Source organism: Macrosteles quadrilineatus, unplaced genomic scaffold (assembly GCF_028750875.1).
Source record: "Macrosteles quadrilineatus isolate MER2022 unplaced genomic scaffold, UCM_ALF_1.0 Scaffold_2__2_contigs__length_208266976, whole genome shotgun sequence".
Classification (NCBI taxonomy): Eukaryota; Metazoa; Arthropoda; class Insecta; order Hemiptera; family Cicadellidae; genus Macrosteles; species Macrosteles quadrilineatus.
The window spans coordinates 24268439-24292648 of record NW_026542595.1 but is presented as its reverse complement, the minus strand read 5'-3'; the positions used below and the strand labels follow the sequence as shown (position 1 = coordinate 24292648).

General features: G+C 35.4%; 1 protein-coding gene across 2 annotated transcripts in view; it reads left to right on the top strand.

Annotated features, from left to right (window-relative positions):
- The first annotated feature begins 3319 nt into the window (after window positions 1-3319).
- Window positions 3320-24210, top strand: part of LOC128987876 (N-terminal kinase-like protein) — a 116311-nt gene continuing 95420 nt past the window's right edge. The window contains exons 1-3 of one of the 2 annotated variants that reach the window (XM_054408943.1): window positions 3320-3771; window positions 11040-11180; window positions 22734-22850. In XM_054408943.1, coding sequence (XP_054264918.1) covers window positions 3658-3771; window positions 11040-11180; window positions 22734-22850 — 372 coding nt within the window. In that variant the 5' untranslated portion in view covers window positions 3320-3657. The remainder of the gene's footprint in view (window positions 3772-11039; window positions 11181-22733; window positions 22851-24210) is intronic. The other variant, XM_054408942.1, reaches the window with a different exon arrangement.

Below are 24210 nucleotides of genomic sequence, written 5' to 3'. Positions count from 1 at the left end.
ATGTTATGCCTGCTTTTAACTTTCATTCTTATTTATTGCACGTATGAAACATAAATTTAATCAAATATTAAAAATAAAACATGCAGAATTGAAAACCGAAACAATATGAATTAAAATCTATATCTGTACATTTTTAAGCGGAGTCAATATTGTCATAGTCTAGTAACCAATCTTTCGTAAATACACAATTACCATTAGCTGCTTCCAAACAAAAACAGCTGTTACAACACCACTTGCGACGTTGCCAGTTCGATGGCCGCGGCCTGTAGTTAAAGGCGGCCGTGGCTGATGACACCTGTTTGCCATGTTATCTTATGGGACATCTGTCAATAAACAACACCACTTGCGACGTTGCCAATTCTACCAGGCCGTTGCCTGTAGTTAAAGGTGGCCGTGCCTAACCTCTAATCACAAACAAAGCAATAACAATATGGAGTTGACCACGGCCGCCTTTGGGCGGCCGTGGTTAAGGGCGGCCGTGCGTCGATTCAAATAGAGCAATTTTTGCCGTGAGATGAAGAAGAAGAAGCAGTCAACCGTTCACTCGTTCACTGTCCGTACCACTGAGCTATAACATTATAACTGGAGTAACCACTCTGTGTTCAAAAAACGTACCACTGTTTTTGCTGGTTTTGTTTTACGCCTCTTTCACACGACGCGGCGCGCGCCGTGCGGCGCCCGCCGGATCCGGCGTAGGGCTATGGGAGTATATGAGTCCTTTCACACTATGTCCGGCGCGCGCCGCGCGGCGAATTCGCCGCACGGCGCGCGAGTTACCGCCGGATGCACCTTGAGCCGGACGACAGCGACGCGCGGCGTCCACGCCGGACAACTCGGTGAAGGTGCATTGGTTCTTATGGGAGCTTTCACACGGTGCGGCGCGCGCCGCACGGCCCAGCACCTACGCTGCCTCATTTTAGGCAAACTACCTGACCAAGAGGGTGCAACAGTTAATTAAGAAATTATATATCGTTGTATCTGAAAATAATATATTTAAAGTTATTACAAAACATACATTTTTATGTTAATCCCATGCAAATCGACCAACTTAAAGTATTAAAACAAAAATTTTCCTTTAATAACTAGAGGAGAATATTTAGTATTAAATTAATAATTTAGTAATTTATACGTAATGAAACATTTTTTTAACTTCTAGAATACAATATTTTCAGATATGACGAATACTTATATATAATACGTGAAGGTGATTTCTACGAAATACTACTCCTCCGTTAATAATGAACCGATTTTTACAAACGATGTGTCAAAATTAAGTATTTGTTGTGTACACGCCCCCTTTCACCAATTCCTGTAGTTAAAGTCCTCGGGCTTTGCCCCTCAGGCCATCAAAATCCCAATGTATATCTTATGAAGACAAGATTTTGTTTAGTTAAACGGACGAATAATTTGTACTAATTACAACTGTTCATAGTACACACATGATACACACGAGTTTTCGTTTTCAGTTTCGATAGATGGAGTGGAGTGAGCGTTCGTTTTCAGAGTGAGTTCGTTTCCAGTTTCGATAACTGGAGTGGAGTGATTGGTTACATTATCTTTGAGTTGACTCTCACACGTCAACGGAAATAGTGACAGTTATTCGTAAAAAAACTCCTTTAATATTTTGCAATTGCCCAAATTCGAGCAACAGGTGCACTAGTTTATTATATTTAAAATTATCCTATTCATTTAATTTGAACTTTTAAGTGGAGTATTCATTTAAAAGCCACAACTGAACAAAAAATAATAAATATTTAGGAGTGCCGGACGGTGCGCGCCGCACGAAACCGTACTAGTGTGAAGACACACGCTTGTCCGGCGGCGCGCGCCGCTTCGTGTTAAAGAGGCGTTAGAGTTTCGTTTTGTTAGGTTGGCCGGGTGATCGGGTTGGTGGGACTTGTCAAATTACAGGTAAAATCAAGATGGCGTCATCCTGTTTTGTTGATATGTGGTAAACAAAAATCTCTGCCAACTCAACATTATGATTGCAATATAAGTTTATTTATTTATTTTACGAACAAGAGCAACCCATTTAAACCGATGGTCGTTATTTAATCAAATGCCATAGGCCTATTGGCCTAAACCAATATCTCCAAACCAGGAAACTTGACTAGCCTATATTTACCACATAGTTTGAAAAGAGGTAAATAAGTTGGTATTTATTTACTATCAAACAAAAACCATTTATAATATAACTTTAAATACAGAGGTTTTAACGTGCAATAACTTAAATTAGTTTTTGATACAAGTCCTTGAAATAACGGATAACATAACCCCAAATGAATAGTATGGTTAGGTTAGAATGAATTGGAATTATTTGACAGCATCCCACCAACCGATCACACGGCCAACATAACAACACGAAACACCAATACCCCCGCCGCAGCTAACCTGCTGTCTAAGCGAATTTCCAATTGGCTGAATTGCTTTTCAATTGATCTATTTAAATAAAATTAGGTTTAACGAGTACCTAGGTTTGCTGCTACATGGAAACTAATAAAGTGTATGTTTTAAGTAAAATAATAATGGCTTAGTATAAAATGAATATATTTGCCAAGTTTGATCAAAATATATCAATAAACAAGCAAACTACAACATTTTACAATATTCTCCATAAGAATAACATGGGGATTTTAAATTTACAATTTTTTTAGTTTTCTCCATAACCAATAACCGTACAAAAACACTTTGATATACTGAATTGTTTGTTTTTTTAAGCTCGTTAAGAATGTTTAGAGAAAAATTGGGAAATTTTGTGTTTTGAGGGTCAAAAGTGAGAAAACCCAATTTTTACCCCATAAAACCCCCCATAAAACCCTGTTCCCATGGTCCGATCATGCTGGATCGCGATCTCATTCAAGTTTATCCCGCCTTACACCTTCAAACCAAATTTCATCAAAATCGGATAGAAATTACTCAAGTTATCGTGTTCACGGACACACATATATATATATAAATCTATATATATATATATATATCTATATATATATATATATATATATATATATATATATATATATACATATATAAAAATTTGAACGAATGGTGTTTTTGGCCTCTGGGGACATCGAAATGGAAAAGTAAATCGGTCCCGGGCCTAAGTCTTACCATGAGACCTACGGTAATAGCTACTTCCCTATAGGGAAATTCGCTAAAAACAAACCAGCCAAAACAGTGGTACGTTTTTCTCTAACGTTTAACCAGAGAGTAGTGACTCCAGTTATAATCTATATCTCAATGGTCCGTACAGTGTCCAGTTTCCACTCAACATCTCAAAAGGACGATCGTGTCAATAGGTTGGATAGGATAAGTCAACTGTCAAACTGTCAAAAATACGAAACGATTGGACTTGCTAAAAAGTGTCAGCTGTCACTTGTCAGATCCTCCAGATGTTTGTTTGAGTCTGGTCCTCGGTGTCATGTTGTGTCTGTGAAGTTGAAGTTAAGTGTATCGCATCGCAGTTAGTTAGTGGCAATTAATTTTGTTATTTTAGCCTATTTGAAGTTTTCAACAACACTACACCACGATTTCGTTGATTTCATCACAACAAACCCTAAATAGGCCTAGGAATAGTTGTTGTGAAAAATCATTTTTACACATTTTAGTGAATTTACAATGAAACTGGTATTTTGAACTCTTCACAAGAGAGATTAAGTTATGTGGTCCTTTTTCTCAAGGGATGTTTCTAAAGATTTTCAATATGAAATTTTAGACAAATGTGTAAGTTTGAGTGATGATGTAATTTGGACTTTGCATAAGGCTAAAAAGAAGGTTTGTAAATTTTACAATTTGAACATGCTAATAAGTTAGTTTTTATTAGGCCTATGTTTTTGAAGAGTAGCCTATCTTAATTGAAATTTAGTAAACAGTAGGGATGAGGATCGATTAGGTCAACCATCGATCTTCACTATCGATGTAGCCTACCGATAACATTGATGTTTTTTCATTTTTTAATCCGCTTTTTGTTATTTTTGTTACTTTCCAGTTATGAAAAAAATTGATATCTCAATACTTGGCCAAAAACATGTAACTTTAAATAAAATGTCGGTAATCTAGGCCTAAGTACCGTCGATGTAAAAAACATCGATTATCGACAGAATAACATTGAAGTTGGTTTCGAAAACTATCTCTCGGCTCATCCCTAGTAGGTTAGACAGTAAGCTGTTGTGTTAAATTTTAGGATTAGGCAAGGCCTAGACGGCAGTTACAGTTTCCCAGAAAACCTATGATAGACCTACTGTAGGCTACATAAAAATTGCATGAAATGTCCATGTTAATGTAGGCCTAATGCAGCTTGGCCTAGACTTTTTTTTTACTTGTTTGTCAATCTCTAACTCGCTACCAGATCAAGTGAAATCTCTTCCAGATTTAAAATTATCCTGAAGAAGTGGATATTTTAATCAAACTTAGCAAATTTATTTATTTTATACCTAACTATAATTAATATTTTACTAAAAAAACACACTTCATTACCCTCCCTGTAGCAGCAAACATACTTATGTACTCATCAAACCTTATTAAAATAGATTTAGGCCTAATTGAAAATCAAATCAGGCAAATGGAAATTCGCTTAGTCAGCAGGTTTGCTGCAGCGGGGGTATTATTTATATCATATGGTATTAAATTCAATACAATATTAATATAAAACCAAATAAATATTGATATATTTATCATTATTCATCCGATAATATATCGCAGGCTCTCTGCGGAACTGTAGGCCTACCCTTCTCTTCCCGTGGCGAGGCACAGGCATAGCAACTAATAGGCCTAATCTTAAATCCAACCAATTTCTTAATTAATAGGCTTTAGAAATTGTACCCAAACCACCTAAGTTATATGTGTTCCAGTAGCTGTTTAGACGAACGTCACCTTTGAGCCAATGTTATTTGTACTGGGTATGGATTTAAGAGGATTTTTTATTTTACTTACACAGCCTTTTTCAATACAGTAGACTCCCTCTCAACCGGACTCCTCTGGACCGAGGCCAGTCGGGATAACGGATTTTACGGTTAAACCGACGTCCCCAAAATCTTGTTAAAACGGACCGTTTAAATGCATACTCTATACAGTATTTGACTTAAAATTAGGAGAGCATTGTATTTAGACACGTAATCAATGGTCTCAAATCTTTCCCACGAGAACAGTCGTTTCAGTACCGCCCACTTCCTGCCAATCTAGTCCAGTTAAACCGATGTGCTGATAAAAATTATCCGGATAAAGAGATGTCACTTCTACAGAGTGTAGTCCGGTCAAACCGATGTCCGGATAAAAGGTGTCCGGATAAGAGGGAGTTAACTGTATCCTAGATAAGTTATTCATTTTTTTTACTAGGCCTACAGAAATTAACTTAGTTTTAACTAATAGCTGGTTGAATATAAAAATACTAGGTGAACCCCGTCGAAATCGACGGTTACTTTCAAGGCTTACGTTAATTCATCTAACTGCGATAAATTGGGTGAAATATACATATTTTGAGCATATAGCAATAAGTGTAAAACAATAATGATATTAATTGCATTAGTTGCCAAATTTGGTTGATTCAATGAATAAAATATTCCCCGTACCGTACATCATCGGAGTTATTGTTAGTCTATCTGGTATCTCTTCCTTTGGAAGAACCTTTAAATAGTATTAAAATCGTATTTTGGTGGATCTTTCGTAGTTAAACACTTCCGTGATTTCATCAGTGTAAACTAATATAATTTTATTTCAAGAGAATATTATATTTTTGGGAAGACATATTCTAACTTCAATGGGAGGTATAGCCTATCCTTTACAGTGTAAGTTAGATTTTTCTTTCGTCACGTCGCGTCAGTTCTGTGCTAATGAATGAACCCTCTAGCATAGTTCTGAGAAATTGGTTGCGTGGGGTTACTGTTAAAGCTGTAATTCCTTGACAGTCAGTGGTGTCAGTTAGTTGTCTCAGCCTTATCAAATACCTGAGGTGAAGTTGGATTTTATTTTTGAACTGTTAGGGGCCTCTTAGTTTATACGGCCTTGCGGCTTCATTGGCAACAAATAATACAAATTACATAGTAATAGGACATTTCCAAAAAGCAAAAATACTGTAAATTGGCTGTTACGTAAATATTGACGTTTACATGCATTGTTAATCAACGTATCTTATAAAGGATTATGTGATCTAGTATAAAGGAATATGACCTTTCTGTCATGACAGTCTCTTTGTACCATATTTTACAGACAAAATGTTGTGTTATTTTCAATAATGTTACCGACCCAGTGTGCCAAAGTCCGTAATATAGGCAGGTGCAAATAATTTGTCAAGATGGGTTCCATTTTAGGCAAAGTCTCTAGGCCTATGTTTGGATTTTATTAGACACGATATAAGAGCAGATATTTCTAGTACATAAATATTTGATATGTTAAAATGTAGGCAAAAGTGGTGAAAAAGGCAGACACCAACCCGTACAATAGATATAAGATACAGTAGTTCAATAAGGAATGATTTAAGAATTACTGTGATAAATGGATTTTCCACTGATTTCGTTATGGAACGTTAGGCCTATATTGCAAAACATGACATGATAAAGAAGAAAATCAATTTTAAAATCAGAAAATAACATTGCAAATACTTAAGCCCCCTTCACACTGGGCCACCATGGTGGTGACACCGGTGGCGACACCGCTACGTTACATTAGCTACGTTACACGTTACGTTGGCTACGTTACATTAGCATTGATTTAAATGGGACATCTTCACACTGAGCTTTGGTGGCGCGTCTGGCTGCGCGACCAGAAATGCGGTGGCTCGGGGTTGCGATTTTCAGAGACACCAGTCTGGTGGCGCCACCACGTCGTACCATGGTTTCTTATCGGACTGTTCACATTGGAGCGACTGGCAGCGCCACCAGTCACTACCAGCGGGCAATACTCAGTATACTAGTTTACTAATCTTTTGAAGTTGTTAAGGTAACAAATATGGGGAAACGATTTTATTGATATAACAAAATGTATAGGTACTCTATTTCATTTACATCTTTTCGTCATTGCAATATATACATTGAGTCAAGGTATTACAGTGTTATTAATAAATGGTATATTAACTATGTTTTTATTTATTTTTCCACAACGTTAGTAGCAGTTTCTCTTCTGGAGATATTTTATCTTTCAGACTTCCCAGAAGCTCATCAAAACTTAAAACACTCATTCTTAAGTAAGTAGTAATTGTGAAACGTGTCAGTGTTATTTCTAAGGTCTTGGTAGTGAATGAAAAAAGTCTCTCAGGTACTTATATCTCATAAAAACGGATGAACAAAAAAATAAGTTTTTTCTTATGTTTTCACAATTTCAAAAAATATATATACCTATACTACGCTAAGCACCTGCCTCTTCGACGTCCAACTGTGAGCTTTGTGGCTGCAGCTGCACTGGTGGCTGAGCTGGTGGTCCATGCGCATTTTGACCGGCCACCAGTGTCGCCACCATGGTGGCCCAGTGTGAAGAGGCCCTTATTTGGTAGAATTCAGTAACTCTCAATAAATGTGTGTAGTCAGGTTGGGTAGCAGGAAAATATTTCAGTTCTGGCGGAGAGGCTGCAATTTTAGGTGGTTATAGTATACAAGTTTCTGAACCTAAAAACGCCCAGACCCCAATTTTTAAGGACCTTGGTCGTCCGTAATGACGTCATCAAAATGGCGGCCGTAAGAGGATGCTGGGTCCCCATGAGTTGGCTATAACGACCGAATGCCTGAACCGATTTTCATGAAATTTGGCACACAAGTGCTTGAATACATTATCTCGGCCTGGGTTGAAAATGGTCAAGTTTCATTTCAAAATGGCGTCCGTTAAAACCTAAAATAAAAAAAATCATTCAGTGTTTTGTGTTCTCAACTCCCTCCAGAGATCTGCAGCAACCTATTCACTTTCCTTGCAATCAAAGGTTGCATTACCGTCCCTGCATTTCATGGAATAGGCAAAACACCCCCATCACAGCCAGCCTGCAGATTAAGTGAGTTTCCATTTCCCTGATTTGATTTTCAATTAAATCAATTTCAATAACATTAGGTTTCATGAGTACCTAGGTTTGCTGCTACAAGGAGATTATTAAAGTGAGTTTTTATTAATATATTAATAGCTTAGTTTAAAATAAATAAATTTGCCAAGTTCCATTAAAATATAATCATAAACAAGCAAACTACAACAGTTTGTGTACTCTCCGTAATAATAACATGGGAATTTTAAATTTACAATGTTTTAAATTTTCTCCGTAACCAATTACACCTTATAATACCCCCGCCGCAGCAAACCTGCAGAATTAGCGAATTTACATTTGCCTGATTGGATTTACTCTAAAATATCTCCTTAAAAATATCACATTTATTCCCCATTTAAAAAACATTTTGTTTAACGAGTACTTAGGTTTGCTGCAACAGGGAGGGTAAAAACGTATTTTTTCATGAAATGTAATAGTTTAGTATGAAATGAATAAATTTTACAAATTTGATCAAAATATGTTCATAAACAAGCAAAATACATCAGTTTACTTATTCTCCATAAGAATAACATGGGAATTTTAAATTTAAAATGTTTTTGAATTTTCTCTGTTACCGTTAGGCACATAATGACACTTCAATATACTAAATTATTTGTTTTTTTTAGCTCCACAATATGGTTTGGAAAGAAATTGCTAAATCTTATGTTTTTTGGGTCCAAAATGGGAAAAACCAAATTTCACCCCATAAAACCCCGTTCCCATAGTTCGATCATGCTGGTTCGAATAAAAAATTAATTGGTATCTTCTACTTTTACATACATACCAACTTTCATAAAAGTTCAGTCAAAATTATCAAAAGATAAAATAATGAAATGTATAATTAAATTTACAAGTTCAACAAGCCATAACATTAATCAATTTATTTTATTTTATTTGTATTGGCCTTGTTGAACTTGTAAATTTAATTATACATTTCATTATTAATTGCCAATATCGCCAATATAAGTTATAAAGGACAAAATGTTAATGAAAAAAATATAAAATGATGGATATCTATTAACGAAGCGATTTTGTAAAAATATGTTATTCCTTATGTTCTTTTTATTTTGATCCAATGAATCAATTCGTAAACTTTGTCCCTACCTTTTTTGAACACACTGTATATGTGTGTGTCCGTTAGCAAAAATTATCCGATCTTAATGAAACTTTGCAAAAACGTGTAAACCAACGATTCTTCGAACAAGTTCGCGAACCAGCGTGGTTGGACCATGGCAACGGGGTTTTTGGGGTGATTTAAGGGGTAAAAATTGGGTTTCCTTATGTTCGAACCTCATGTTTGACCCTCAAAACATGAAATTCCCTGATTTTTCTCCAAACTATTATGAAAATCTTAATCAAACAAATAATTTAGTGAATTGAAGTGTTTTTATGAGGTTATTGGTTACGGAGTAAATTCAACATATTGTAGTTAAAACTCCTATGTTCTTATTACGGAGAGTTCATAAACTGTTGTAGTTTGCTTGTTTATGATTACATTTTTTGGAACATGGCAAATTTATTTATTTTAAACTAAGCTATTAATATATTAATAAAAACTCACTTTATTAATCTCCTTGTAGCAGCAAACCTAGGTACTCATAAACCTAATGTTATTGAAATTGATTCAATTGAAAATCAAATCAGGGAAATTGAAACTCACTTAATCTGCAGGCTGGCTGTGGTGGGGGTATTTTGCCTATTCCATTAAATGCAGAGACGGTAATTCAACCTTTGTTTGCAAGGAAAGTGAATAGGTTGCTGCAGATCTCTGGAGGGAGTTGAGAACACAAAACACTGAATGATTTTTTTTTTTATTTTAGGTTTTAACGGCCACTATTTTGACTTGATGAAACTTGACCATTTTCAACCCAGGCCGAGATAATGTATTCAAGCACTTATGTGCCAAATTTCATGAAAATCGGTTCAGGCATTCGGTCGTTATAGCCAATTCATGGGGACCCAGCATCCTCTTACGGCCACCATATTGATGACGTCATTACGGACGACCGAGGTCCTTAAAAATTGGGGTCTGGGCGGTTTTAGGTTCAGAAACTTGTATACTATAACCACCTAAAATTGCAGCCTCTCTGCCAGAACTGAAATATTCTGCCACTATATGCAGCTATACGACCCCACTAGTGTTGTTTGAAATACAATTTAAAAATGAACAGCTGTTTCATTAAAAAGCATTATTCACATCGCCAAAATGTAAACAACTCTGTAGAGGGATCTTTAAAGGCTTCTGGGTCAGAGTCCTAAGGGATTTTGCTTAGTTTTTCTTTTGATAACTCATCTACAGACCAAGACCTTTCTTTGGACACCTCTACCAAGTTTCTACACCCAGCCGTTCTCTCAAATTAGTGGGAACAAATTTTCCAATTAACAATTTAGATTCCCCCATGTTAATCTTATTGGAGAAACTCCAACTTTGATGGCCTGTGGGGCAAAGCCGGAGTATTTTTATTACAAGAATTGGTAAAAGGAGGTGTCCACACAAAAAATACTTCATTTTGACACGTCGTTTGTAAAAATCCGTCCATTATCAACGGAGGAGTAGTATTTCGTAGAAATCGCCTTCACGTATTATATATAAGGATTCTATAGAACTATCAGGTTAGTTTATTATTCTGTGATTTTGCCATTTATTATAGGAAATAAGTAAGATTCTATAACCACTGATACAAGTTGAGGCTCTGGCCCTCGAGTCTTCAAAGGAAAGGTTATGCAAATTATTTCTCTCTTTGACTTTTTGAGGAAAGAATAGGAAGATAACAATGTTTACATTTGTTTTAATAATTCATCTTGGCAGCTTTTTGTTTACAATAAATGTTTAACCGGTTAAACTTTTTTTGGATTAGAGGAAATATTGACATAACTTGTTTAGATGAACGTCACCTTTGAGCCAATAATGTTATTTGTACTGGGTATGGATTTAAGAGTATTTTTTATTTTATAGGCCTACACAGCCTTTTCAATAGATAAGTTATTAATTTTTTTTACTAGGCCTACAGAAATTCACTTAAGATATGCCTAACTTATTGTTTAGGGCTCTGGAGAGGAAGTTTCAGTCTTTGTATTTGATATCAAGAGTAGCAATGAAATCCAGCTGGAGTTAGCAAGATCTGCTGTAAAAAGACTGAAAACTCTGAGACATCCTAGTGTTCTTACATATCTTGATAGCATAGAGGTAAGTAAGTGCCTTTTAGCGAATTTCCCTATAGAGAAGCAAATTTGTATAGGGTGAGTGCACCAGTGAATGACCACCCCCTAGTGAATGACCGATTTGTATAAAAAACATCATATCAGGCTTTCTGTTTTTCCTAGTCTATCACAAACAGTTTTACAAGTAATTTTGAGGTCTTATTAATGTACACTCTTTGATTTATTAAAAAAGAAAGTGTCAATCATCATTTTGTAACATAAACAAAATTAGATGTTTCAAAGCAGTTCATTATTAAGCTTCCCACTATGGCGTCTCGCCCAAACATGGTTGGTTGTAATTTGTCATGGTTCCTTAATTATTGATTGGAACTGTAAGATATTACATGTAATTCACAGTTAACATGTTAAGGTATAATTCTGTACTCATTTAAAGATCAAAATCCTAACCAATCGTATATTTAAACAGCCAGTCAATTACTGGTTCACAAATTAGGGTAGGCTATAACCAGTGAATGACCATTTCGTTCATTAACTGGATTTTAGTCAATTTTCTTTATTGATATTGATGACAATGTTTTCTGATGGAGTAAACCATTGCTAGGAAACACAAAATCTCATAAGAAATTATGTGGATACACTACAACCAAAGTTTGAATGCGAGTTAAATCTTACAGTCAATTCCTAGATAAAAAGTGATCCTTCACTAGAACCAATATTTTAACGACCCTGATATCGTTATTTTTCACTACAGGGTTTACAGCTTCGATGCAAAAATCTAGAACGAGGGTCATTCGGTGAAAAGGAGGAGGTTTAATGCAATTTTAAAATTGTTATATAATATGCGGTCATTCACTGGTGCGGTGATTTATGTGCAAAAAATTTTATTTTTCGATACTTTTTTTAACATAATGTATTAAGTTATATCATCGGGAAGTACAGGGAAATATGGGCAATACATTTTAACGATTTCGTACAATGTAGCTTAGTAGTATATTTTCCCATGTCGTTTACAAGTAGAAAGTCAACCTTTAACGGTCATTCACTGGTGCACTCACCCTATATGTATATTTTATATATATGTATATTTTATATATATATATATATTTATATAGGATATATACATATACATAAGTGAAATAATAAAAACCAGAGGACCCTGAAATTCATTTTTTTAAACTGACACGTATTTTGGCACTAAGGCTATGATCACAGTATGAGTTATAAAAGTATGTAAACAAATAAAATAAATAAATAGGTAGCCTAGTTAATAACATATGTTTTGAATTAATAGTAACCATTTAATCAAAATCATATCTACTGGTGTACCTGTTGCTCGAATTCGAGCAATTGTGAAGCATTACAGGCGACTCACAAAGATTATGGAAATACTCACGATCTACACAACAGTTAGAATAATCAAAATCTTATCTTTTCTCAAAAAGCTGATCTTGTTTTTTAGTATTTCTACAAATGTTTCCCTCTCATAGTCGCATTAGGTTGTCTAAAATAACGATTATAAATGAAAAAAAAAATTATTTCTTTTCTTCTACTTGGTTGTGTTCTATGACATTTTTGTTTCCATTGTTTGCAAATTTCAATGATTGCTCAAGAAATGTAGCATATTGTTAATTGAGTTTTATTTTTAGCCTATATCAAATTGTCCAGTATTTCTAGCTTTTTTCCATTGTAATAATTTCACCAACCCAAGTTTCGTCTACAGATGCAATACACCAAAGAATATCACTTACGTACAATCTCCAAGAAGTGGTAAAAAAAAGCAGAAACCAAGCCATACAATAGATATAAGTTAACTCCATAAGAAATAATTTGAAGAGTTACTGTGATATTATGATTTTCCACTGATTTGGTAATAGAACATTATATTGCAAAACAAGACACGATGCAGAATAAAATCGATTTTAAAATCAGAAAAACCCATTGCAAATACTGTACTTCATTTTGAAAAATTCAATAAATCACAATTTAAATATTAACAGCTGTTTCATTAAAAAGTAGTGTAGAATTATGCATATGGTAAACAAATTTGAAGAGGCAACTTTAAAGGCTTCTGGGGCAGAGCCCCAAGGGAATTTACCTTGTTCCTCTTTTGATGGCTCATCTATAGACGAAGACCTTTCTTTAGAGACCCCTACCAAGTTTCTACGCCCAGCAGTTCTCTCAAATTGGCTGGGACAAAAACCCAGTTTTTCCTCCATAAGAACAACATGGGATGGGAATTCAAAGGCCACTGGGGCAGAGCCCCATGGGAATTTACCACGTTTCTCTTTTGATGGCTCATCTACAGACCAAGACCTTTCTTTAGACACCTCTACCGAGTTTCTACGCCCAGCCGTTCTCTCAATTTAGCTATGACAAAGAAAAACAGTTTCAAATTAATATATACACAGGCGATCCAGAAAGTAAAGAACGTTTCATTATGACGCCGCTAGGCACGCGCCGATCTCGTACATTTTGGTGCATGCACACTCGGCAACTCAGTCGGCGTCCAGCCGTGACAACGGGAGCATTTTCACGCTGCCCATTTTTTTACAATATCAACTTAAGATGAACGCTGCAATAAAAAATCCCGCCAGTTAAGGGGTGCGGTCAGTGATACGGTTTTTGTTGGAAAAACTTAAAACCGAAACTTCTCCTCAAGTTTCACGGACTTTGTGGTTTGAAATTGTCACGCAACAAAACGAAAGACCCGTTATCGGGAATCGGCGGTTTTTGCGAACCTTTTCATCAACATTAGCGACAAGTTCCATCAGTCACAATGCTCGGGCGTCCGCCCTTCGCTTCGTCATGACTCATGAGCGTCAGATCGGCCATTTTTAATCTGAATGCACCATTTTCTCAGAACTTTCAATCATTAGGTTTTTTTCCTTAAACTTCATACCCTTGGCGATAAATGTCTATCGATTTTAAGTTTAATGCCAACACAAACCGTATCACTGACCGCACCTCTTAACTGGCGGTATTTTTAATCGCAGCACACTTTTTAAGTTGAAATTGTGAAAAAAGGGGCAGCGTGAAAATTCTCCCGTTGTCACGGCTGGACGCCGACTGAGTTGCCGAGTACCAAAATGTACGAGATCGGCACACGCCTAGCGGCGTCACAACGAAACGTTCTTTACTTTCTGGATAACCCACGTAGAATACTATTACATCATGACAGGGTTTTTTTATTTCACGATTCTGAATCAACCACTTGACGGATTTTCATGATTTTTGTGTTGAAAGAAAGATAATTTTGAAAACTAGGGAATGTCGAAGCCATAATCTTAGTTTAAAGTTTCAGTTTTATAGAAAATTAAAATTTTAAAAGGTCTAGCAGCCGACGCTAACATTCTCTACACGAGCTTTTGGTAAAAAACCATTTGCTTAACGTAACAGCTGTAAACATTAAGTGTGTGTGACACAAATTCAGCATTTGGATAATAATGACATGCATAGGGTTGACTTATTTATACTATGTGTAATGCTATACTCATTGATACGTTAATTTATTCCGTAAAAGGATGACAGACTATTTAAATATACTTGGTAAAATGCTAATTTTATATTTATTCTATATTTATATTTATTCTAATTTATATTTTAGACCAGTCTTAAAAATTTTAAGTTTGTTTTAGTGCAATATAATTTGTTTTAACTAATAGCTGGTTGAATATAAAAATATTCTGTAGAACCAGTGGCGGTTCCAAGGGGGGGGGGGGCTACAGGGGCTAAAGCCCCCCCCCTTGGACCCTAGAAAAATAAATTTAATCGTACATTTCATCCTTAAAACACGCAATGCCATAAACAGACATCAGTGTAGTTTTTGCACTTGTGTTTTGACACATCTTGCTATTGTGTTGGTGTCTGTGTAGGGTGCAAAATGGTACGTTTTTGTTCTCTAGAAATCTGAATATGATCAGAGAGAAAATTGTCCACCTTATTTATAATTTTTGCTTCTTTGAATGAATGAATGAATGAATAAAGTGCTTTATTTTAAAATAAACATTCCCCTCGTAAACATAATCAAACACTTAATAAACAATGGTCTACGACCGTCTGTTTGGTTGACACACCTGGAAAACACATTTATGAAAATGAAGTTGAAACAAAATACACTTAATAACATACACAATAATGTACATACAATTTTACATCCATTTTTAAACTAAACTTTAAAAAAACCTTTTTTCATAATATTGTTTACATAACTTGTATTATTTTACTTTTAAAATTATTAGGTTTTAAAAGGTTTACGCATAATGAAATCTATAAAAATTACTATGAATATTCAATAAGACAGGCTGACAATTTATTTGACATATTTATTGTTTTGCTATAATTTATAAATTAGAAAGAGAAAAAAAACAATTTTGAATTTGGAAAAAAAAAAAAAAAAAACTTCACTTGATTTATTCGTAATTAAATTCTCTAATTAACTCCCACCTCCTTCTCCACGCCTCTCTCATAAAGTTTGCTAATTTACGCCAATCCCTACCATTTATGTATTCTATGTGTTCGTCCCAATGCATGCTTCGTTTCCCAAACCAATACTCCCTGATATCACCTAAAATTGGGCAAATAGAAACAAAATGAAAAACTGTTTCAAATTTGCGCAAATTGCATAGACTACAAAAATGATTTTTATTTGTTATCCATGGTTTGTGATTCAAATCAACCAGCTCGGCTCGGGCCTTAATGACCCATGAGATAAGATTTATATTGATGCTATCAGTGAGAAAACTCCTGGGCCCTAGGTCAAGGTCAACGGCAAGCAGTTGTTGGTGATATTGCGATGTACGCGCTCTGCCAACCATATCAATTCTCCAGCTATCTCTTTCCGCCTCAATTATCTTCACTAATCCCTCAAAAACATCTGCTGACTCGAAATTAATATCCAAACCGTGTTTTCGCCCTAGACATTTCCACTCTTTGGCCCAAAAAATACCTTTTCCAATTACAGATTTAGCAATAATTTTAGGTAAGCGTGATTCTGGCAAATTAAAAACCTTAAAAATGTATGTTGCGTTAATTTGTAGATTAAAGAAATACAACTTTTCAAAACATGTTTCTAAGTAAACAATATAGTTGGGAGTGTTATGTGGCAATCTAAACATCCTTTTAATAAACGTTTTCTGAGCATTTTCTAACTGAGAAATTTCTGAAAACCCCCAAACTTGTGCGCCGTAACACAAAATAGCTCTGAGAATAGATTCGAAACATAATATCTTAATATGCAGCGGGACTTTGTTGTTGTCTACTAGCCTTTGCCATACTGAATTAATTGCATAATTAGTTAGCCTCCTCTTCTCTATGAAATGTTTTTCCCATGACAATGTCGTTGTAAACAACATTCCCAAATATTTATAACTATCTACCACTTCAACCTGTTTGTCCTTATACCACCATCTATCATGTCCCGATAATCTACCACCTTTCCTAAAAACCATTATTTTGGATTTAGACAGATTTACTGTAAGGTTCCAAATTGCACTGTAACACTCCAAGTTTTTAATCATCATTTGTAACACTGTTGCTGTGGGGGCCAACAATACGATGTCGTCTGCATACATCAAAACATTTACTCTCTTTCCACCGAAATTACATCCACCTTCCAGCACCTCTGGCAAATCATTTACGAATAAGCTGAACAGGAGAGGACTTCCTATACATCCTTGTCTTAAACCTGTCTTTGTCTCAAACTCATCTGAAATGCCGCCCTTACACCAAACCGCTGCAGATGTGTTACAATAATAACTCCTCAAAACATCTAAAACGTGCGTTGATACGCCGATTGATGAAAGTTTTAATATAAGCGATCTTTTGCTTCTTTGTTTTCTTCCATCTTTGCTCTTCTTCGTCTCTTATTGGAATTGTTTAAAATTGCTGCTGAGATTGCCTTACAGAGTTTTTGACTTTCCCAGATCTATTAAGATGCAATCCATGCCTAGTGCGATCCTTAATATTCAATTTACTTGTTAAGAGGTATTATGTTGTCATTAGTTGTTGTTAGCTGTTGGATGTGTTTATTCACACTTCCATTGATTCCAATTATGGTCCCGTTCAGTGGCCAGTCAAATCTTTTGGGTATGCCTAGAACTAAGATGCATGTTTTCTTAGAGATCTCATTGATAAAGGTTAAGTCCAAATTCACTGATTGGTTGTTCTTAACTGTAATGTCGTTTGTACCACCGACAACCACCACATAATCTTTAGTACTGAAGTCTTTTGACAGTTTCTCAGCATCTGAGGTGATTTCTCTCAGAGGTGCGCTAGGCTTTACTCTAGATGTAACACCACAAGCACTACCCAGCTGGCCTTGAAGTAACTCTCCACACTTGCGTCCATGACTATCAGTCCACAGCAGTATTCTATGCTTTTTCTTATGAGGAACAAATAATCTTTTTTAGAGAGGCATGGGCAGTGATTCTGATCTATATGGCAGTTCCGGATTATTATCACCCACAGTGTTAAGAACGCTGAACCTGTTGGAACACTTAACAGTTTCATTTTGCATTAGTTTAGTGGCTTTAGGACCTTTATCTACTAGTACCTAGTTATTTTTTTGGGATTTGGCAGTATTTCTTGAGTACTCGGTGAAACCATATGTTGTTTCAATAAAGATTTCACCAGCTGTTCAGAATAGTATATTTCGTACCTAGGGCCGAAAATGAGGTTTTGCCGGCTCGAGATAGTTTTTAAGTTCGAGACGAAGTCGAGAACTTAAATCGATCGAGAGCCGCAAAACCATTTCGGTCCGTGGTACGAACGCTATTTTTCACCACACTATACCCTATTACCACTATTCACCACAATAATAATGCACACTGATAGTCAACACAACTACAACTTTAAGGTTATGTGAAGAAATAATTTGAGGAATCAGCAAAAATAAAAATATATAGTTGCTAGGCAACGGTGACAATAACACAATTCTATTGAAATGCTATGGATTTTGATTATGTATTTAAAATGCATTCATGTTTTAAGTAAGTAAGCGGACAGCTGATTTTGCGGCCCCGGCCTGTAAAAACCTGCTCGGTCCCCAAATTATGGACAGCTGGCATCGCCAGCAAAACCTAACTTTCGGCCACCAATTAACGTATGTAATACAGCCAAAAACATGATAGTGTGGTGAAAAAACTATTTCTGTTTGCCAAAAGAAAAGCAATTTGAGATCTTTTTGTAACTAGTTCCACAGCAGTAAAATGTGTAGGTAGTTTGAGGTTGGTTAGATTGACTATTGTATTGCCACCATAAAGTAGATGACCAATGACAAGGTCAGTAATCGCAAGAATTAAAACACCGCAGTCGTAGCTATTTTGTTGTTGGGGTGACTGCTTTACTACTAGTATATCAGCTTACTCTCCTGGAGTGTGATACAGAAAATTTTAAAACTTATTTGCAAGAGTCTGTGCAGATTTCAGATTATAATTCTTCATAGAGTCGTAGTCAAAAAACTTGGCATTATTTTTCCACATTTCAATGGTTCTGTTGTTTTATTGTTTGTTACGTCCATTGCATCTGGACTATCATTAACAGGAATGAATACTGTGAACTTGTTACTTACTTTATAATCAATCTGCAAAATTTAGCTTGAATGATGCCATTAATACCATGCTTTTGATTTACCATGTTGTTTACTAGCGAAGGATATGTTGGTTTTTTGTGGTTTATGAGTTTTGAGATTTTAATGCAACAGAAAACTGCAGTGAAAACAGTAGCCTAGCCAATATCCAAACAGAACGCTCCCGAATAGTCAAACCTTTGCTAACGTTCTTTGTTTTTTACGTGAAGTGGAAACTTTCCAATCAATAACCGTTTAGTAGGGACCATTGTGCAAGATGTAGGAGTTGATCTTTATCAACTCCTAACTCCTATTATCAATCGCTTGAGACCCAAGAAAAATGAGCAGTTTCTCGTGAGTTTGGGGTGTCCCAATCATACGTTAGTAGGCCTTACCATTTTTGTGTGTGCAGGGTCTAGAACCGAAGATCGTCCTCTATGAGTTAAATTTTACCATCAGATTCATCAGTTGGATCATCATGATTTCCTCAGCACTATTTTGGGGACAAATCAGTCTACATTTACCCAAAACGGACTTCACAAAAGCATTACCTATGTTTCTGATAATCTTCACCGTGTCTAGAGTTTTCCTATCAAGTAGGATTTAAAGTGAATTTTTGGATTGGACTCATTGGGAACAGACTTATTGGACCTTATCTTGACCTACAAATATCCTTAAAGAAATCCAGTACTTGGAATTTCTAACAGACGCGTTACCATTGCTCTTTGAAGGCTTGCCATTGGCAAGTCAGCTTGGCAGAGTTGCGTGAGCTTGGCGTCTTCAACGCACCCCCACACTATGTCGAGGTCCGAAATCAAATCAATGATACTTTAAACATGTAGATTGGAAGAGGGGGGTGAACAGTTCTTTTGCCCCAACAGAATACCAAACATTTTACTGACTTTCTTTAGAATACAATTGAAACAAAAGTTTTGATAAAAAAAAATTTTACATTTAAAGCTATTTTCAAACTATTGTATTAAGAGTTGTTACTTTGTGGTATTGTGTTTAATTTGTAGTAAATTAAACCCCCTTTCAAATGCTATCAGTTTTAATGTCTCTCATACGTGGGTTTAGTTTATAAACATAAAATTAACAGTCAAAGTTCATGTTATTTTCAGGGCCGTATTTAGCATTTTGGCGTCCCTAGGCCCAATAATTGGTCCGCCCACTAGTTTAGTTAACACGTTCGCTACTGCAATAGTTCAAAATTTTCCATTCACTTGGACCAGCGACGCACATATGCGACGGCCGGTTTCCACCCATAGACTGTCGTCACATATATGCGTCGGCTAGTCACATTAAAATAGACTGCCGCTGCATATTTGCGTCGGGTTCTAATGTTATTAAAATGCTTATATCTTTGTAGTGGTCTATTTGAAAGCACTGAATTCCCTGCAGTGGTCTACAGAGATGTCTGACGCACAACTGCGTCGCTTGGTCTGTGGATATGATGATTGGTGACGTCATATAATAGTGTGAAAAACTGGTCTTTACTTTTCTGCATCACTGTATGTATGTATGCAGTATGTATGCTGCATTATTCTATGCAGCTTTTATATTTGTTCAGTTATAAACCGTTCTTAAATACTCTTGTTTTTTTTTTTACTTACTTTCACCTCAAAATACAAAAAATGAACTGTCGCATATATGCGACGTTTAGTCTATTTCAAGAATACTATGATGATTTTCACTATTGTCACTTCGCTGTAGACCGGGCGTACAAAAGGTTATAAAAAATACAAAAAACAAGAATAAATTATTTACAAACATGATTGTAGCGTATTTCAATGTAAATGATCACTGTTTTACAGGTTTTCGCCCGTGGTCTGTGTGTACTGTTATCCAAGTGACAGCCAGTCTATATGTAAGATTCAAACGTATACCTCAGTCTGTGGCAATGACCGCGGCGTCGCATATATGTGACGCTCAGTAGCGAACGTGTTGAAGTTACTTTCCTACAAACCTTTATTAAAAATATCCCAGGCCTAGCCTACTGCTGAATACAATTTTATCATTGCAAGTTTTTTGAAGAATTTACTTGGTTCTGGCCTTAAAAAGCCGTCTTAAACACTTTTAGAAATGTTATGTAATAATGGGACTGAAACAAACTATCTAACTAACAGAGCACTCCTGCAACAAAGCATGGCTATTGCTGCTGCTGCAGTGGCTTCAAATTGCAGGCCCAAAAACATGAACTCCTTACAGTACTATTCAATTTATGTATCCACGTGATACCAGATTAAACATACTGCCTTAGTAGATTTGTCATCCTTTTGGATCAGCTGAGGAAAGACTCATTATTTTAATTATTTAAAACCTCTTTTAACCAAATAAAACCATCTAATCATTAACAATAGCTCAAAACCTGGTTCTACAGTATTACAAGAAATTAAAACACAAATCTTAAAATTAACCCTAAAATAAAATAAATTAATTTTGTCGTCACTAGTGCCAGTATCAAAAACATGAACTAGACATCAATAGCAATAGCAATCTTGTAATTTACAATGTGAGGAGAGGTCCTACATAAGTTGGTTGTCTATGGCGATAATTTAGTGGCATTTTATTTATTATTTAATTTCTATGGCGATTCTGCATCTATATAGATTATAATGATTATATTCGCAAACAAAAAAAACAAAGCAAAATCTTTTGACCAATTGTACCCATCCACAGGCCTGAGAAGAAAATGCAAGAATTTAAATGACACTTTGGAGAGTATTTAAATTAATATTTTTTTTTGTTAGTTAGATAAACTCATTGTTTTTTTTACATTCAACACAACGTACATTTTAACTTGATTCTGTAGGTTGTTGTAAGCTGATCAAAAGTTTGGTTATAATTTTCGTTTTACGAGGTGAGGGTGGTAAATAAGGTCTCAAAAATAACATTGGCACGAGCATGCACCCCTATTAAGCAGTCCGAGCAGTAGCGCCGAGCCAGCATGGTGGACGATGTGTAGGCCTATTGCTAGACACCATCCCTACAGCCATCTCCCGTGTTAAATAAGACCTCGAAGTTGATGCGTATTGTCGAAAAATATATTAACTTTACCTTTACCACAATAGTTTGTTCCAATGAACTTCAAAATCATAATGCTTTATTATCCAGGATTTTTGAAAATCAATTTGCAAAATACTTTAAGTTATGGCTTTTTATTTTTATTTCTAGAAATTGAAAAAAATCTTTCCTCTTCTGCCATGCGCCCTCTGGGAGCTTGCGCCTATAGGCCCCTAATGTGTACTTAAGTAAATTTGTTTACCAGCCTTACCTCAAAATTTACATTGACTGTTTTATTAACAGTCAATGTAAATTTTGAGGTAATAAAAAAACATGCTATTTTTTAAAAATAATTAAGGTACAGTAGAGAGTCAAAAATCCGAACCAATTGTGACCGTAGTTAGTTTAGATTACCGATTTGTTCGGATTTTCAAACATAGCCTTGAAATGCTAATAGACACATAATTAGGCCTACAGTATTAAAAATACAGTTCTAGGATACAGTACATGAAATAAAAATAATGATTTTTGTACTTGGGTATTTTCGTTACATAAATGTAATTTGTTTCTTTAAAAAAATATGTAGAGCTTATACATTGGAAACACACAAAACACAGACTGGCTCGGCGCTTTCACTCATTTCCCTGCCAGGAGCCGACTATTTGGCCCGCGAAATTGTAAAACACCTGTTGTCTCTGTGGTTATTCAATATTTTAAAACTCTCAGGAGCGGTTCGGATTTTTGACGTTCGGATTTTCATAACAACACTGTGTAGTAAACATTTTGATTTTAAATACTGTTATTTTAGGAGTATTAAATTAGGGTATAAGGGTTTTGTTAGGGTTTTATTAACCTTACATCAATCGAGACTAGTTTTATTACAGGTAATGGCCATTAATTACTAGTGTTGGATTAGTTAAGAACACAGCAACTAAGCTTTGTAGATTATTTGTTATGTCATAGGACATCTTTTAAAAGTTTCATAGTATAATTAGACCATGTTTGTTGTAGTCAGACAAAGTGCTGTATCTGGCAACTGAATATGTGGAGCCGCTGCAGCACCATTTAAATGCCCACGATGACCAGCAGCGAGAGTTGTATCTAGGATGGGGGATCTTTCAAATCACGGTACCTAATGTATTTGATTTATTATCACTTATAACACCCAAAACATGTAAGTTAGTTTATAGAAAAATTACAGATCTCTTGCTGGAGTTGCGCTTGGATAGTTCAAGACCTGTACGTGTTGCAGCGCTGGTGTCGACATGACCCGAAAATATGGCAGTGACCACCAGCAATATGGCGGGATCCGGTGATTCCTGTCTTTAGACAAAGCTGTTTCTGTCCGTAGTCACTGTCATAGGCCACGGAAAAGGCTAGCGCACGCTGCCTCGCGTAATGTCGGTAAAAACAGAGAATTGATATAACAAGTAGCTTTTTGTTTAATGTCCTTAATTTATTATTAAAGTAAATATGTGATTGCAATCCAATTAATAGTGATCATGACATTAATAATTTAATGATGGCTATTAAGTTGGTATTTATTTGGACTTCCACTTCTGTTACATACAGCATTTTCGTAAATTGGAACAATTTGCTGCCTATTGATCTAACACAATTAATAATTTTATCTTGATATTTTAACTTTATCTGCAGTCTATTAACTAAAAGTAGGTTTTCTAGATGTTTTCTTTCATTGGACAGTTAATCTAACCACAAGAATTGTTGTTTACAAGCTCGTTTGTAGCCAATTTTCCATATAAGTTAATAATAATAATAATAATTGATCTTGGTGTCGTTTGATAGGGAATTAGAAATGCTAAATAGGAAGTGTTCCTGACACATATTAATAAAATTATTCATTTTTGAGTAATTTAAGTTATACAAATTAAAACGACTTCTATTTTGAAATTTCTTATCTGACAAACTTGATTAGCGAATTTCCCTATAGGGAAGTAGCTATTAGCGTAGGTGGCACGGTAAGACCTAGACCCGGGAACGATATACTGAACTATTTAATTTTGATGCCCCTAGAAGCTAAAAACACTATTTGTTCAAATTTTTATTTTTATATATGTATATACTACCAGAGTACTCGTCCTTCGTGGCGTATAAGTATGAAATGCTTATTGCAGTTATACTCGTGCTTTGCGTTTGCTCTTTAATATTTATTTAAGTGCTGATGACCAGGTATGCCAGCCGCAACAGACGGTTTTAATGATCATTGTTGTATGTAGTGCTGAGAATATCTTTGTACTCACTTATTTTGTAAATAAAAGCACTATTTCATTCATTCATACTCGTGCTTTGCGTTTGAGAACATTTGGTTCTTAAATTTTCAGTATGCAATAGTACAACACATCTACCATAGCCATGATGTTCTACCACTGCACGTAAACAATATAAAAAAGTAAATTATCAAACATTCGCACAATGTCACATATTATTAATTTATTAAATTAAAGACATAAAAATAACTGTAAACAAT